This window comes from Euprymna scolopes, chromosome 36, assembly GCF_053919585.1.
Source record: "Euprymna scolopes isolate OS-2025 chromosome 36, ASM5391958v1, whole genome shotgun sequence".
NCBI classification, from domain to species: Eukaryota; Metazoa; Mollusca; class Cephalopoda; order Sepiida; family Sepiolidae; genus Euprymna; species Euprymna scolopes.
In genome coordinates, this window is record NC_136517.1 from 8,965,903 (window position 1) to 8,984,969 (window position 19,067).

The following is a 19,067-nucleotide window of genomic DNA, read 5'->3' on the forward strand; positions in this document are numbered from 1 at the left end:
GAGGCAGTGATTGAGGCTGATGGCGGATACATTGAATAAATGTCAGCTCTACTACATAATCGAGTTACCTGAATTGATTTTTTTCAATTAGTTTTAAAATAAAGCTGTAGTGTTGTTTTCTTTAGGGCGACAATTTTATTATTCTACCTTGTATTTTACAAGCATTTATTTATGCAGATCATACTTTTGCACGAATGGCCCAAATAAATTACTTTTATAAAAACAAAAACAGAAAAGGGTGCACATAACTTTATAATCACTTAAAATAAATGTCCGAAATTTATTTTTGTTCTGACGTTGAAAGAAAAATCATCGTTTGAATTTAGAGACTTCAAGGGTAGGAAGAAAAACTCATCTCTTAAGCTGAAGAGTGGGTAAGTCGAGAAAGGCAATTATATCTATTTAAGAAATAACTTATTTCGTTTTTACTCGCACTTGAGTTATTATGTGTAAGACACGTGTTTTTATTGAGTTATTATGTGTAAAGACACATGTGTTTTTATTGAGTTATTATGTGTAAAGACAAGTGTTTTTATTGAGTTATTATGTGTAAGACACATGTGTTTTTATTGAGTTATTATGTGTAAGACACGTGTTTTTATTGAGTTATTATGTGTAAGACACGTGTTTTTATTGAGTTATTATGTGTAAGACACATGTGTTTTTATTGAGTTATTATGTGTAAGACACATGTGTTTTTATTGAGTTATTATGTGTAAGACACGTGTTTTTATTGAGTTATTATGTGTAAGACACGTGTTTTTATTGAGTTATTATGTGTAAGACACATGTGTCATGTGTTTGTATTTTTATAACACTTTGTATTTGTTTTTCAGATGTGGATTCATAATTCATATCTATCTATCTATCTATCATATAAAAGGATCTTTGTGCGTGTGAGTTCATTCCCTATGGACTCAAAAACAGTTGGTCCGACTTTTATGAAATTTCACACAAATGTACTTTATGTGCTTGGGCGTGATTTTAGATAGGTTTTATAGCGGAATGTCTTCGATAAGTACCGATAATCAAAATAATCCGATGAAAGAAGGAACAGGCGAGTTTAACCAGAGTTAACACCTTACACAACCTAACATCACAAGTGCATTTGAGAAGTTTTATTACCACACAAGCAGTAAGGTCAGATGTGGATTCATAATTTGTGTACATATTGAGCACTCTTAATAACCTCGTTTTAATTCATGACTTTTATCTCTTGAATACCTTTAACTTGGCACACACACACACACACATATATGTATATATATATATATATATATATATATGAGAACACAAATTTAAGACTTTAAATTATATTTTACATGAATTTATTGTTCCACAGGATACTCAAATAAAATATATTAAAATTCCCTTAATCTGTGGAGTTTCAAAGAAATGCGTTGTTCTCAGAAAGATATTAGGAAATGGATATTATAGCGAAGCTATGAATTTTCTGGTACTGACATAAATTGAAATGGCGTCATATGAAAACTAGTCATGAATGCGAAAGAAGTTTTTAATGCAAAGAGTTCATAAAAAAGGGAAAAGAAATTAAAAAAAAAAAAAGGATAAAAAAATAAAAATCAGAGATTAAAAATCCAGATGAAAAGATATGGAGAAGTTAACTATTTTCCTGACGAAATGATGACAAGAGTTAAAGTTCCCATAAGGAGAAATCTAATTTATATTGTTGACAAATAGATCCAAATTAAAATCCAAAATGTGTGTAATTCAGGTTTGTAGAAAAATCCGTTTGCAATCAGTTGAGGAATAAAGATTGTTTTGAATTGTTAAAGTTTTTTTTTCACTTATGGATAATTGAGCTGAATAACAACTCCTATGGCTGTCTGTACGGTTTTGATTTTTAATTTATCCTTTTATTTTTCATAAGCATGACAGTGCATGCTATTGCAAACTTCAAACTGACAGACCAACCAGCTGACGATTCGATCTGCAAGATTCGCAATGGAAATGGCATTTTAATCTTGATCGTTATTGATTGACAGACAGAGCGTCTTGTAGAAGTACTTGGACGCATCTGAAAAAGTTGTCTCAAAATCGTATAATCATTTGAATAATAATAATAAAAAAAAACGGTTTTTGTGTCATTTATAGATAAACCCAGAATAAAAGAGGATCCACTTTGTAAGCAACATCATCTGTGTCCTTGAAAATGATTACGAATCTATGACATCAAAATTTCATTTTTGATGGTTTAAGGCTTCATTCTTTTTTTTTTTTTTTTCAAACAGTATTATTATTTTTTTTTTTTTTTCAACCCTCATTTTCACCAGCAAAAGAAAATTTCATTTTGCAAAGACTGAAAAGTAAATTTTCTTTTGAATCTTTCTTTAAAATTAAAATGGTGATATATAAAAAAAAAAACAAGAAAAATTGATAAAGTGCTGTCATGATGATGATTATAATATTGACCAATATTTAATATAATAAATAAATTTGTTGTTGTATAATAGTTAATAGTATACAATTATATTCAAATACTAGCAGGCAAACCCGACGTTGCCTATGATTGAATGATAATCAATGTTTTACACACCCATATTTTTATTGTCATCGAAATCGGTGAAATTGTCCATTTTTCAATCAAATTAGTTGATTGCCTGTTCTAGTTGGTGACCTATCCCAGTACACCTGGAGGAAGCTTCACATGCCTCTTCGCAATGACAGTCTACAATACATTGTAGTCTACATTGCACTGTAGAGAACCTACTATTGATTTTATAAAATTATTTTTTTTTTATATATAATGGCTTTAATTTGTTTAAAATGCAAAAATAAAGTATCATACTTCAATTGTGCTCTAAACAGAAACATTCATTTCGAATGCGCCTCTGTCATATCAAAGAATCTACTGTTGATTTTATATGCCTGGCCTTTTTGCTTGTGTGGTGATAATGGCTTGAATTCAATTTTAAAATTTAAAAAAATTAACTATCATAGTTCAGTTGTGCTTTAAACAGAAACGTTCATTTCAAATACGCCCCTATCACATCAAAGAACCTACTGTTGATTTTTATATTTCGGGCCTTTCTGCTTGTATGGCAATAAAACTTCTCAAAGCAGTATTCCATCCTTGGACGTACTTGGCTTTTATATAGATAGGGAGTTGCATCAGTAGTGAGATATCTTCTGGAGCGGTAGAAGGATCCCACCATCTTTCCAGCGACCTTGGCAACAGACTTGATGTACGTTCCATTTCAGATCAGGAGTAAAGGACAAACCCAGAAGCTTGTCAAAACATGGGGCTTCTCCTAGACGAGAGCCATCCATTTCAATTGATGCCAGATGAGGATCAGAGCGTTGATGATGTACATTTGAACAGAACAGATATTACACTTGGATCCTAACCTAAAAGTTAAAGTATATTTTAATTCGTTTCATGTTCAACAAAATTATCTTTGTTGCAGTATAACTTTGACAATCGGGCGATCCCATCTTTTAAAAATGGGGGTGCAGGGTGATAACATACATCCGAAAATGAAATTGCCTTAGCGTATTATTATACAGATAAATATATTTACTTCCATTCCGTCACACAAAAGTTAGCAAGTAAAACACATGCCTTCTTCTAACCCATCAACGAAACTATTTCAAGTGGTGAGAGGAAGCTAGAAAGCAAATAGCAAGTGAGATAACCAAATCAGTCTTATGCTTTTGTACTGAGATGTAGGGTATGGCTACACCCTTTTGCTCCACTTATTCCTGATCCTCATCATATAATTCGAATGGTTAGCAAGGAGGCATCAAGTATTATTATTATTTTATTTATTTTTTTTTTTAGTCTTTCGTATGACTTGACCAAGAATTGAACCCCCAGTTTTCCAAATTACATTGTTATAATGGCCGAATTTATGTTTTCATGACCTGAAAATTTCATTTCTCTATTCCAGATATTGGCAGTGTGAGACTCTAAGAAAGCTAGCCCTGTCATGATCGTGCGCCAGAAGCAGAGATGCGTCATTAAATTCTTAGAGGTCTTACTTTTGGAACGACCCTCATTTGACAAAGTGACTCGAACAAGGATTAAACCCTCCCACCTCTGGTTTCCCAACCAATTCGCAAACACTTTAACTGTTATGCTAAATAGGTCGCTCATTAATGAATTATTTATTAACAATTAAAAAAAAAAACAAGCAAAAAAAATTAAAACAAAACCAATTAAAAACAAAAAAAAGTGCAGTTTTAATTTCTTCATCTCAACTGCTGCTGCTAAGTACTCCCCCCTCTCCAAACTATTATTACAATTTCATCATATTCTGACTCATAATGTCATAACAATAGTAATTGAATTATGATACTTCAAGTATATTTGTATGTGTGTGTGTGTTTCTCGCCTCCAAGTGACTTGCACATTATTATTTGTTCTTGATTATTAACTAACTAGCAGGGCCACCCGTTATTGCCCGGCTCAAAATTGTAACACTATTTCTCTTTCTCCCTTTTTACCTTGCTAACTTTACCTTTCCCTCCTCTCAACCTTCTCTTTCTCTTTCACCCAGCACGCATTCCTCTCTAACTGGACACACACACGCACACACAACTCTCCTTTCACACAGACAACTGCGCTTTATATAATAGATTAGTGAGGGCAGGAGATGCCTAGCATTGCCCGGTTGTTAAAAAAAAGAAAAAAACGAGAATTGGGTGCCATCAGCCAGAAATGAAACCAAAAGTAAAATTTTGTAAGCTAAAAAAAAAAAGAAAGAAAAAAAAAATGGGTGTGAACTCGCATTACTTAAGTTCAAAAGCGAACACGTTATCGATGAGACCATGATGACACAGATGTTATGACGGTACAAATTTAGGTTTTTAAACTGCCCATGCGTGATTTGCAAACAGCATTGAAAGCAACTTTTTTACCCAACCCCCTCCCCTTCAAACAAAACGGCATTCCTACATTAAATAATTGACGATTGTTTTCCAATTTTTCAAAATTATGTGTCTGAAAGATCGCTCTTTCTAATGGTACCAGATTTGTGTCGCTTCGATGCGAATGACAAAAGTTTTTAGCGGACATACAAAGACACAAAGAAATCACCACTTATCAAGGCCCGGCGGCCACTCAAGGATAAGGGTTACTGGGTATACATTAGTCAATGTGATTATAGCATTTTTAACATAGGTATTGGGATATTTGTAACTTGTATTACATAGGGGTACGGTTCATCAAGAACTTGTTTACATTGGACTTGAAGACAATCAGATTGTAGTCAGTCACCTGGGAAGCAGGCCAAAGGAAGAGAGTTCCACAGGCGTGCAGTTCTAAGAAAGGAGCTCTGCTCATAGAATCTGTTTAGGTCTAGGCACAGATAAAGAGTGTGGGAAACTATTGGTGGTGGTTCTGGCTAAACGAGTGTTTTTCGTGAAAGTTTGGTGAGGAGGGGGCATAGATTGAAGCTCAGATGAGCACCTTCCATGGAAATATCAATAAAGCAGAGACAGGCTCGCAACGTCTCTTCTGTGGGAAAGAGGTTGCAGCGAAGAAAAAAGGGCATTCCCCACTAGGTTACGAAGTCTATTTTGAATTCTGTCAAGGCAGGATAGGCAGCTTCTAGCAACTCCAGCCCAAATGTGTCAACAGTATTCCATCATTGGCCGTACATGGCTTTTTTATATGTAGAGAATTGCATCAGGAGTGAGATATCTACTGGAGTGATAGAAGGATCCCACCATTTTACCAGCGATCTTGGCAATGGATTTGATATACAAGTTCCATTTCAGATCGGGAGTAAAGCTCAGGCCCAGAAGTTTGTCAAAACATGAGGCCTCCCCAAGACGAGAGCCATTTATTTCAATTGATGCCAGATGGGCATCAGAGCGTTGATGATGTAAAGATAGAAGCTTGGTTTTCGATGTGTTAAAAGTAACCAGCCACGTCTTTCTCCATTGTACCATGCGCTCAAGATCAGAGGAGAGATAATCAGAGAGAACTTGGTCGTTTACGGTCTTTGATGTGCTGCCATAGATGGTGGTGTCGTCAGCATAAATGTCTACGAATCATGTGAGGATGTGATTTGGAAGATCATTGATGTAGATTAGGAAGAGAGTTGGGCCCAGGATGGACCCCTGAAGGACCCCAGCGTTAATATCGAGAGCTTCTGATTTCTGCCCGTCGACTACTCTTATGAACCTATCAGAGAGAAATATGAGCAAAATGACGTCACAATAAGGAAAAAGAAGACTGCATTTAAAAAGACGATCACGTAAGAAGTCACACATGGCAGGAGAATGAGGAACTAATTTTTTTTTATTCAATTATTTTGACTATTATCTTCATCTTCTAGTTGTTGTTTCCGCCAATTATTCCTCTGGCCTTCGTCAGGTTAACCACGATGGGATAGGAATGTCAAATCCTCCAACTACATCCACAGCAATTGCTGCCTTCAATAGCTGTTGCACGGTTCGGTTAACAAATCCTCTGACCAGCTTTGGGTCGGATCGAAACCACTATCTCTGGCTCCACGCTCACCTGGAATCGTAGATATTCCGCATCTCTATCCACTGCACCATGGGCCCCAAAGCGCAATCAAGTTCGGATTTTTTGGTTCTATAAATCCAATTGTTCTTCCGATTGTCGGGTTCGTACAGATTGTTATATTATTGAATTAGTTTGGAATTATTTTGGAGAAGATGAGTAAATTGTATAATTTTTTTTATAAAAATAGAGAAAAATTAGTTGAAATTCTTTTCTAATCTTTGTTTACTTTGCGACTGAGGCTACAACGTGTTGGGCAACGTTACACACAACACGTTGGGTAACATTACACACAACGTGTTAGATAACGTTACACATAATGTGTTGGGTAACGTTACACAAAACATGTTGGGTAAGGTTACACACAATGCGTTGGGTAACGTTACACATAATGTGTTGGGTAAGGTTACACACAACGTGTTGGGTAAGGTTACACACAACGTGTTGGGTAAGGTTACACATAATGTGTTGGGTAAGGTTACACACAACGTGTTGGGTACACACAACGTGTTGGGTAATGGTACACAAGATGAGAACAATAGTCGGAATAATCTAAATGATACTGACTTAGAATTGTTTATTGAAATAATCAAAACCAAAAACAAAAAACGAGTCATTTTAATTTCTTTATCTCAATTCAACTGCCTTCTTCTAAGTACCCCCGCCCCCACCAAACCTATTCTCCCAGGCTTGTCATATTCTGACACATAACATTGTAACTGTGCTGTACTGACTGAAATTCCAAAGATGTTCTACTTAAAAAAAATAAAAAAGATGGCCACATTTCAAAAGATTATGAAAAGATTCCTAGCAAAGTAGAAATTGTTGGAAAATAATGACACTACTATTACGAACTTTAACATTTCACTGTAAACCAATGTAGTCGGTGGATGGAAATATAAACGGTATAAACTGAAAAGATGCCTTTCCAATTTTGATCGAGGCCCCTCGAGTCAGTATGGATGGGCAGAAGTGTAATAATATCCTGGTTGGATGTAGATTGTTATTTTAACTTTTACAAACATTGTAAACGTTTTTATTTGAAAAATATAGTCATTTTGTAAAAATAAGCATGATTTTTTTAATTATGAAACACTATAAAAATATTATAAAAACATTAAAAAATATTTAACTTTTACAAACATAAAAAATAAACAGCTTAAAAATGGATGTAGAGTGTTATTTAAACTTTTACAAACATTGTAAAAAAAATATATTTTTTAATTTTTAAATAATTCATTTTATCATCAATGTTTGAAAATTTTTTTTACTATAATAAAAGAATAAAACAATTTAAAACAAAAAAAAAACGAAATTTATTTCTTGAAACGAGATTTTAGAAAAAAACAAACATTTTTACATTCTTTTTCTTTATAATGTGAGTACTTCTAAGAAATTTTTCCGACTTCAACGAGTAAAGCAAATTTTAATGATCATTTTAATGTTTTTGAATAGTTGTTTTCTTCCAACTGAATAAACACCCACATCCCATAATTTAGAAACATCTTGGCTTCAGCATGCGGCATATTTAGACCGACGGTGAAGATTTTCCTTGGATCCCTTTAAGGGAAACAAATACATTCGTGAAGAAGGAGACCATGTCGACTTTAGCATTGCACTCTTTGGTAGATGAGCAGTGCTTATCTAACGTACAGAGACACCCTCCCCCCACCCCATCCTTCCCAAACATACATCCTGTTTTCCAAACTTATCTGCAGCAATAAATAAAAAGTATATATATACAACTGTCTCAATTATGAAGTTTAAATATAGATATTTGCTCAGTCTGACTTTGAGCAAACGGAGGGTGAAGGGCGCTGGAAAGAAATGCACTGAGTGTAAAAAAGATATCAGATATCCAATAGGAGTGCATAAAAGCATTTTTATTATCTAATATATATATATATATATATATATATATATATATATATAAACCGTTAAAAATAGTAACTATAAACAGATTTGTTTCTGTTTAAAACCAGCTAAAATAAAATCTGCAATTAATAAGATATGTCAGACTAATTTAATTAAATGTTAATATTGAAATTTAATTGTTATCAAAAGAACTAAATAAACAGCCAGAAAACTGCATTTTAAATGTTACTTAAAAAATTGGATACATTACGGGATGAATAGAAAAATAAACATGGTAAAAAATACCCAAAATAAAATCAATACACATGCAAGTTCAATACATTATAATATTTTGATAATATTTGCTGATGTATTATTTATTTATATATATATATATATATATATATATATATATATATATATATATATATATATATATACAATGTTGTGGAAAAAATGTAAATGAATGAATAAATACATGTTAATACGAAAGACCTGTTCGAAGAAAAAACTTAAAATTGGTGTCATATTAATATGCGCTGATGAGATTGCCCAGTTGTGCATGGTTATTATTTATAAACTGTTATATACATGTATGCCAATATTGAGCCAAAACAATTGTATGCAAGTTATTATAAAAAATATTTTGAAAAATGAACATTAAGAAGGCCTGTCCCTTATGAAGTGGTAACATTTAAGAAGTATTTATAGCTCTAGTACTGCATTATTGAGCTATCAGTTGAAAACGCCCACACACGTATGTATGTATGTATATATATATATATATATATATATATATATATATATATATATATATATATATATACTAGCAAAAGTACCCGTCATTGACTGGGTTCAAAAACAGCCTACAGAAAATGGACTCTGATTTATGAAAGTATGATAGGTTATGAAAAGGAAGGGTTGTAAAGGGATAGCTTCGAATTTGGGGGCATCAAAACCAAAGCAAAATATGATGAAAGTAAAAATAAAATAGATAAACCCCATAATTTATTATACCATACCTGTTCACACTGAAACACTTATCACAATATTCTGTGGATCTATATTAAAAAACCTTGTTAAACTTTGTGACAAATTTCCATTCTATGGAGGTCAGGTGCGAATGAACACCCCATAATTTTATTATACCATATTTCTTCAAACTGAAACATAATTATCAAAGTATACTTACACAGATAGATATGAAAAGTCTTTAGTAAAGTTTGTCCCTATTTCCATTCTATGGAGGCCAGGTGCGAACGCAGACCTCACAATTTTATTATACCATCCCTATTTAAGTTAAAACATACTTATCAAAGTATCATTATGTACATCTATATCAAAAACACTTGTAAACGTTTTTTTTTTTTTAATTTTTAAATTTTTTATTTCCATACTTTGTGGACCAGGCGCAAACGTAGACCCCACAATTTTAATGAACCACCGTTCTGCCAGATCAAATATACCCATTCCTGTGTCTCGATATATCTTCTATCATTATATGTAATCAGTTTTTTTAAAATAGTCAACCATATAGGAGCCTATTCGTGACCACACACACACACACACACACACACACACACAAGCATTCAGCTTTATATTATAGATATATTTCTCTGGAAATATATTTTCTTATAATATATACCAATCCTTATTTAAGAAGCTCAGTGTAATTACAGAGCAATATAGTGAATAAATGACAAAAGACTATATTCCAAAGTTCATGATGTTGACCATCTTACAATTTATTTCTTTAATTCAGTTGACAGTTACTGTCAAGAATTGTAAATATCAACTGAATTAATTCTTTAATGTCTAACAGACGCTAGTGTTTCATGGTTACACAATCATCAGTGTAAGAAATGATAATTACTGCTGGTCGCAGGACTTAAACTCAGCCAACAAAGTCAACCTTGGCTTTGCAGTTTAGGGTTCGCTCCCTTCGGCCATCAAGAATTTACCTTTAAATGAAAGTAAAATAAGATACTTATGAAGCCATGTAAACGGGTTTGTCATAATTTCAACCAGCAATGAGAGGATTTAACCAAACAGGAAGTTTGTGAATAATTCACGCAGCCAATTCATGACTTCTTCTCAATTCACAAATAGAGCTCAACTTTAATTTTACTTTAAGGGACTTATAACGATATTTTTTTTCAATAAATATTGATTCTTTAATACCTACAGACACTAATGTTTCATGCTTTCGCAGTCATCAATGTAAGAAGTGATAAATACTGATATATATACTAACTATGTCTACCAGGCATTGTCTGGGCCGTAGCATTTAATTTTAGTTTTTAATTTTTATGTGTTTATGCATTTTTGAATTTATACAGAATTGTTTTTATTTTTTATTATTATTGTAAGATAGATATTCCTATTATATTCTTTAAGTTACCTCCCTTAAATTGTTTGAGCTCTTCTTAGGAATGAAACAATGTTTCTAAATGATGTCATGTGATCTACGAATATTTCAACCATCAAATAAAAAATAAAAAGTTTTCAGATATAATCTATTTCTTTCTACAACAGTTTCTATCTAAATAAAAATAGGAACTGAAAAAAAAAAAAAAAAAAAAGGAGTTATTTAGTAAACGAAAGAATGTACAGTAGAACATCGGGATACGGCATTAAAAATTAATAACAAAATACAGTACAGTGTATATAATCAAATAACATTATACATAACACCGCAAGGCGGGGCAAATGCCATAACCAGGGTCCGGGAAAACATTGTATTTCGCATTGTAACCTGAAAAAAATATATCCTAAGGCCACCGTATCCTGGAGTTCTACTATATTGGAATCATGTATTAATAGTGAAAGTTGTTGCTGGTTAAACAAACAAACAAACAAAAAATGGCTACCATCTGTAATTGATATTGTCTGCAGAAAAAAAGATGTTTTCCATGCGAAAAATATTCTGATCAGGAAAAATTATATTTGCAAAGAAATTAAAGAAGATTACAATTTTTTTTCTTTTTAGCAGCATAAACAAACACTATTTAGAATAAAATATTGATATTTTAGGATGACAGATATTTAGGTCTGAAGTAAAAAAAAAAAATAAATAAATAAATAAAAAACAATGATAAAATCCGACTAACTCTAATTTACATATGAGATGGATCTCAATTTGATTTCCATATCATTTCGACTTTTTTTTATTTATCCAAACTTATGTAAAAAAAAACAAAAAACAGATAATGCAGACTTAATAATAAAAGGGAAATATTTGTTAAACACTCAAGTCATATTATGATAGACTAGCAGGGAGACCCGTCGTTCCCCAGGATTGCATGAGAATTAATTAATGTTCCACATTCCATATACTTTTCTTGTCATTGAAATCGGTGAAATCGACCATTTTTTTTCAATCAAATCGATTAATTGCTTGCTCTAGTTGGGAACCGACTGCGATTCACCAGGAGAAAGTTTCACATTCCTCCTCGTAGTGACTTAGTCTACAATACACTATAGAGAACCTACTGTTGATTTTATAAAATTTTTATATAATGGCTTGAATTGGTTTAAAATGCAAAAGTCAAATATGGTTGATTTGTGCTCTAAACAAAAGCATTCATTTTGTGCCCTTGTTTTATTAAAGCGCCTACTGTTGATTTTATACATTGGGCTCTTCTGCTTGTGTGGTGATAAAACTATTCAAATGCACTTGTGATGTTAGGCTATATAAGGGTGTTAACTTTGGTCAAAATTAGACTGTTCCTTCTTTAGGCTATATAAGGGTGTTAACTTTGGTCAAAATTAGACTGTTCCTTCTTTAATTAGATTTTTTTTATTATTGATTTTCAATACTTATTGGAGGCATTCTGATATAAAACCTAAATATACTCTTGGACACATAAAGTATATTTGTGCTGAAGTTAAAAAAATCGGCCCAGTCGTTTTTGAGTCCACAGGGAACTCACTCTTTTACACATCTACACACACAAATTATCTTTTATATATAAGTAGAGATATGTGGCAGAAGCAGAAATTTTTTTATAAATGCATAAAAGTCCAAAGATTTTATTTTTATGCAATTATTTAAGTGGTTAAAAAAAAAATAAGGTCGGGGAAGGAGGGGGGGCAGTGAGAGAAGGGTACAAAGTTATAGCACTCATTTTGAAGCCAAGCCTGGGTCTCTTTGGACTTGTGTGCTGGTGCCGAATCCTGCTGCCACACCTAGAGTCTGCCAGCAGCCACCTGATTGCACCAGGGGATCACGACACTCTTCAGTACATCCAGGTACACTTTGGTGTTGACTTTTAAGCCAACTTTTAAGATGTGAGATGGCATGGTGTGACCCTCACTTGAAACCACACCAAAGACCATAACCGTAGCCAGAAATTTTTTCATCACCCTGGGCACGCTCCTTTTATTTGTGGCAATCCAGCAATGCATTTAGAGCGTGCTCGCAATGGTCCTGTTAGCATAACTTGGATCAGTAGAGAGCAGGAGTTGTACAGCGGCACATCTCCGATCTTGCTTGTTGAACATTGTGTCACTTTGAGACATGATAGACGGCTCTTATCGGTCTTGGGATTTGTACACAACTGGCCAACAAGTAGATGGTCTTCAACAAAAAAAGAAACCCGGTTTTTATCAAACGAAAATGGAATCATGTCATCTTTTGTAGGACGACAATTTTGTTGTTCTACCCTGTGATCACATTTTTTTCTTTCTTTTTTATAGACATTTTCTATTATTCGCATAATTTCTCTTTGTTTTTGTCTTTTTCTATCTTTTATATTTTCTTTCTTTTTAATATCTTTTATGATTTCTGCAAGAGTCAGTAATTGGTTATGGCAATAGAATCAAAGAAAACAATTCTACATTTGTGTTTGAAGCTAAAAGACAAAGATCTGCAAAAAAAAAAAAAAATTATAAAGGCACAATTTTTAATGGTCTCAGTGAAATAATATCCCCTTTGAAGTAGGGATGTTTCTGGAACCAAAAGATTGAGCCACCACAATTCTCTTTCATATCCTTTGAATTCTTCGGAATTCTGTTCTCATCTGGCAAGGACCCATGGATAAAGTACTTGGTTTCAATTGTAAAGTTACACTTCCAAGGAGATTAAAGGTTCCTTTGTGCGAGCAACACTCAAAATACAATTGTGAATTGCTAAGGACTTCTACCTAGTTATGGCTGATGGAACGAGAACATGGTATACCCGTGGACAAGGGTTCTGTTTGAAATTCTGTGTAGATTCTTGGGTTCAACAAAGATTGAAAACGTTGTGAAAATGACACTGAAGATGAAAACAGTAACCCGAAGAATCTAAATAATATAAATTACTTAAGAATTATCCCGAGTTACATACTTGACATGGAAACTGATTCTTGTCAGTGTTGTTGATTGGGGGGGGGGGCATCAAAATCTGATTTCAGAATAATAGAATAAAAATTCTATACATAAATTTTGCTTTTACCAAACTCTGTAGAATGAAGTAGGCAGAAAAAAGTCACTTATTAAATAACTGGTGTTTCGAAAAGGTTATAAAGTGCGATCTGACTCAGAAGAAACTGGAAAAACAAATCCTTCAGGTTTGCTATTCTAAAAATAACAAGCCGCCATTACAACAAATGGCAGAAATGAACTAAGTGTTCTTTTCAAGAACAAGAAGCAAACGTTTGTTGTAGTTTTCAAAGTTGCCACTTCAATAATACTCTTAAGAATTCTTTCAAGTCTTTAGCGAATAATTACATCAGCGAAAACCCTTTTAACAAAAAAATGGGGAGCATAGAACGGAAGTTTTCGTATATTTTATAACGTATCTAAAATTTAGAAAAAAAAAGATTCATTCTTTGGAGAATCAAATGGCCATTTATATCATTGAATGTTATCAAGAATTAAACACGATTTTTCGTGTCATCATGTAGTAATACATAATTTTTAATTTTATCATGTATTAATAAAGTCCAGGCAATGAGTCAGCATTTTTTTTTTCAACTTGAAAGACGCTAACTGGATTTAATTCATCATTTCTTAACTATTTTCAAAGAAAGTGTGTGTGTGGAGGTGGACAGTGTTAGAAGTGCTCTTGAAGCACCCTTAATTTCATTTGGTGTTTTCAGTAGCGCTCTGAAGGCCTTCTCACTCTTAACATTAAAAGTGGAATTTCTCTTCAGAGTTGAAATGAGGAATGAACGCTATTTAACATTCCATTTAGTTTCCTCCATCATTGACTCCTCGGCTTTATGTATTTCTCCATTTATCCCCTACTCCCCTACAAAAAATTCATAGCCATCATAAAGTGACAGAAAAACAACAAAGTCAAGAAGAACCTTTTTATTGTTTAGGACTTTAGGTTTTGTTAAAATAAATAAATAAATAAAAAGTGAAAAAAAAAAAAATAATAAAAATTAAAAAAATAAATACAAATAAAAAAATAAATAAATTGAAAATAAATAAATAAATAATTAAAAATTAAAATAAATAATTAAAAATTAAAATAAATAAATAAAAATTAAAAATAAATAAATAAAAATTAAAAAATAAATAAATAAAAATTAAAATTAAAAAAAAAAATGATTGTCTTATACATTCGTATCACAAAAATAAAGAAAATCAAGCATTTTCTAAAAAGAAAAAATAATGAAGTTAATTTGTATTACGTTTCTTAAACATGGCACAATCTGAAAAGAAATAATTATTTTAAGATTATTTAGACAATTCGGACCACTGTTCTCGTCTTGAGTATAAATCTCACAATGTTCACTTTCGACGGTCTTGTGACTCTCGCTTCCCTTATTTCCTCTTTTAATCTTCACATTCCATGAGCGATACTGCTGACAAAGGGGGAAGAATTGCAGTTTATTGGGTTGGAATCTATCCATCTAACACTAGTTTTTAACCTTGAAGTATTATTCTTTTTAATTTATTTATTTTATTTATCTTTTCTTTTAAGCTCCTTACATCAAATGGCTTCATATCTTGTCTAAAGAAATTTCCATAAAAAGTTATTAAAATAAGTTGGGGTTTTTTTCTATTCATTTTTTTGTATTATTTGGACTATGATTCTCATCTTCTTTTTTTTATTTTCTTTCCACAACCTTTCAGCCGATGTAACCTCCGGCCATCTTCAGGTGCATTCACACTGGATGTTATTGATGAATAGTGAAAAAAATGTTTGATTTATTTGCTTTCCCAACAAACACAGCCGTTAGAAATTTAAAATGCAAATAGCGCCAAGTTTTTTTTTTTTTTTTTTTTTTTTTTTTTTTTTTTTATATTAATAACTCCAGGTCCATTTCGTTTTTTTTATATGAATGTTTTAATTGTTAACAATTTTTTTTTTTGTTCTTATTTTCAGGTAATGCCAAGACGGTGCGAAATGACAATTCAAGTCGTTTTGGCAAATTTATGCAAGTTTGTTTTGACGATGAATACAAGATTATCGGTTGCATTATCCAAGACTATTTACTCGAACAGTCACGTATCACATTCCAGTCTCCAAACGAACGGAATTACCATGTATTCTATCAGATTGTTGCTGGTGCCTCTGCGAATCCGGAGATTAAAGAAGAATACTATATTCAAGAGATAGAGTCCTACAACTATCTGAACCAAAGTGGGTGCTATAAACTGGAGGGCCACAATGATGTGGCCATGTTTGATGCCTTGCGTCTTGCCTTTGGAGTACTGAGTATCCCCCTCCACATGGTCAGTGGGATATTCTCGGTCATCTCTGCCATTTTGCTGCTGGGAAACTTACAGTTCGAAGACATTGATGGTGAGAAATGTCAACTGGCTGAAGCGGACCACGAAATAATAAGCAAAGTCTGTGATCTACTTGGCCTTTGCGAAAAGGGACTCACGGAAGCGGCTCTTTTCCGACAAATTCATGTCCGTGGAACTGTCACAAGCATTCCATTCAAAATGCAGGAGGTGAGTACAGAATTCTAATCACTTCATTATTCTCACTGTTAGTATTTTATTTATTTTATTTTGTTTTCTTTATTTTATTTTGTTTTCTTTATTTTATTTCTTTATTTTATTATTTTTTTTAATTTATTTGTTTTAATTCATTTTTCAAAATTTATTTTTTGTTTATTTTTAATTTTTTAAATTTATTTTTGATTTTTGTTTTGTATCTTTATTCATCTATTTTTCTTTATCTATTTTTCATTGGTTTACCCTAAACACGGCATATTGCAACTTAGATGAAAGAGGCTTCTGTGAATTAGGGGCCAGATTTATAGGGGAGTTGTGCAGCAACGAATATGTTTACATTACATTTAAATTTCTGCATGTCTAGTTTGTCGGGGATATTTACATTGTTAGCGTACAAGCAAGTTTGGCAGAGCACATTCCATTGAAGTACTTGTTAAATAATCACAGAGATGCAACATGGCAGCAACATAGGATGGAGCTTGGTAGACATTGTGGGACCTATTATTAGGTTAGATATTTTTCGTTTTTTGTACAGTGTCCAAAAAGGAGAGAATAGTGGTTGGTGCACCAGCCTAGATGTGGCAACGATACTCCATGCATGGAATAATCGTGGCTTTACAGAGATATCGGATATTGGCAGGAAAGATAAGCTGTGGCCCAACTTCTCTGTCTGTAAGGTCACCCGACTGACCTTTGGAAAAACTTTGGCTCATGTCGACTAAATCTCCGAGAGGCGGTCACATCAGATTCCTGGTATGCTGCAAACGAATAACAAACTCACGCAGACAAGAAAGACCACAGACGCTTGAATTCTACTCTACTGAAGGTTAATTTCACAAAATATATTACAGACTTTTTACAAATATTTTTTAGTTCTTAGCAAGTTTTAAAAGTCTCAAATCTTTAGTCTTCGCAGACGGCACTCAGATGGGATGAAGAGTGGGAAGGATCAGTCATTCGGAACAGTGAGATTCCACGCAATCTGTGCCCCTTGAAATCAAATTGGAATCTGCTTAATCTTCGAGCGGGTTAACATTATATAGTGGGCGGGGGGGGGGGGGGTCGGAGTGGAAAGTCTCCTAAGCCAATCAAATTACGACATGCAGATGCAGATTGCGTGTGTGCAGCTTGACTATAGTCGAGAGTTTTGAAATCTGGGGACCAAAATCAACATTTAATTCCCATGACCTCATGGGTCACGTCACATCATTCAGACAGCCATAGTCTGAAGGATTCTCTAGGGTGACAAGTACAATCGATTATTCTAACATTCTCACGTTTTCTGTGTCTATTTTTCAAATAACAATATGTCTCTGATTTCCAAACAATAAAGCAAAATATATCTATTTTGACAATGAAATAAAATATATATCTATATCTTCTACTTTAAGTCTTTGAGATATCCGCTGTTGCCCGGGATCTATTAAAGCTATCTCAGCATAGTTATCCAGTCCTCCTCAGGTCCTTGGGAAGTCTGATTTCCCGAATGAGGGGTAAATCGCTCCCTCAGGTCGATAACATTACAAAGTTCCCGGCAGAAGAACCCACCATCCTTTTCAGTATCTTTTACGTATTTATTCCAATTTATGTTTGCTATAAATGTGGTGCTTCTGCATTTACCCACCTGCGATTTCTACAAAGTTAGTTCGGGTTTGCTCAACAGCTGACGGAAATAACCAGAAAAGGTTGGCTGAGCGTTCCTCAATTTTATACGAATGTGCTATGAAGGTTACTATTTTATAAATTCCAAAAAATAAAAATTAATAATTGATTTAACTGTGTAGTTAGGTTCAGAGTTGTGTTAAATACACATTTGTAATTTTATTTATTGTATTTCCATGTTTTTCCTGTTTATCATAATTTTTCGAAGTTTTGCGATCGGCTGCTTCTGGTTATTTCCATCAGCAGCCGAGCACACTTGAGAAACTTTGTGGAAACCGCAGGGCAGTAAATACAGAAGTGCTGTAAATGCCAAGGAGTTTGAATGTTGAAGCCTTGGGTGCTTTTAGTTGGAAAGGTTTCTCATAGCTGTTGCTAATATTGAATGGAACCGTCAATCTTTTAGCTACTATGGACTGCAGGCCATTTCCCATGGATTCTGCCATTGGCATTTGATTAGAGTAGTCTTTCAGAATAATCCGAACGTATTTATGGTCTGTTCTATTATACGGTTGTGAGTACTGGACAATCACCAACAGCATGAAGAAAAGACTAGAGATAACTGAAACTTGGTTCCTGTGGAGAATATTGAATATATCCTAGACAGAAAAGAAAACGAACCAAGAGGAATTAGAAATGCCAAACACAGAAAGGTCTCTAATAAGAAAAGTACAAACAAGACCAATGAGATTCAGGGGCCATGTCTACAGAAAAAGCGGAATAGAACAGATTGGTTTGATGAGAAAGATTGAAGGTCGAAGAAGCAGAGGATAACAGCGAGAAACATACGTCAACAGTCTGAACACCTGGGCAACCTCAAAAATGATGAGCAACAATGAATTCATGAATCCCTTGAGGGAGGGAGAGAGATAGATGGAGAGCCATGGCCATCAATGTCTGTACCAGGCAGGACATCACTTGATGACGAATCTTTGTCTATTCTATCATTATTTTCATGGTAAATGCTTAACTAATCTCAAATCTCTGGTTCCCTCTGTAAAATATTTGCAAAAACTTGCCTGGCTATAACTGCTGTTAATAATCTTTCTTTTTTTTCCTTTGTGTACATAAAACTAAATGCAATTTCCATGAACAAAGTTTATTTACAAGAACTACTTGTTCGTAGAACACAATACCATGGGGCTGCTTCCCAGCT

At 33.4% G+C, this 19,067-nt stretch overlaps 1 protein-coding gene across 2 annotated transcripts in view; it reads left to right on the top strand.

Annotated features, from left to right (window-relative positions):
• The window catches only part of LOC145260324 (myosin-VIIa-like), a 965,294-nt gene that overhangs the window by 157,968 nt on the left and 788,259 nt on the right, over positions 1-19,067 (top strand). For both annotated transcript variants that reach the window (XM_080118214.1, XM_080118215.1), the window contains exon 6: positions 15,672-16,246. In XM_080118214.1, the coding sequence (XP_079974340.1) occupies positions 15,672-16,246 (575 nt within the window). The remainder of the gene's footprint in view (positions 1-15,671; positions 16,247-19,067) is intronic.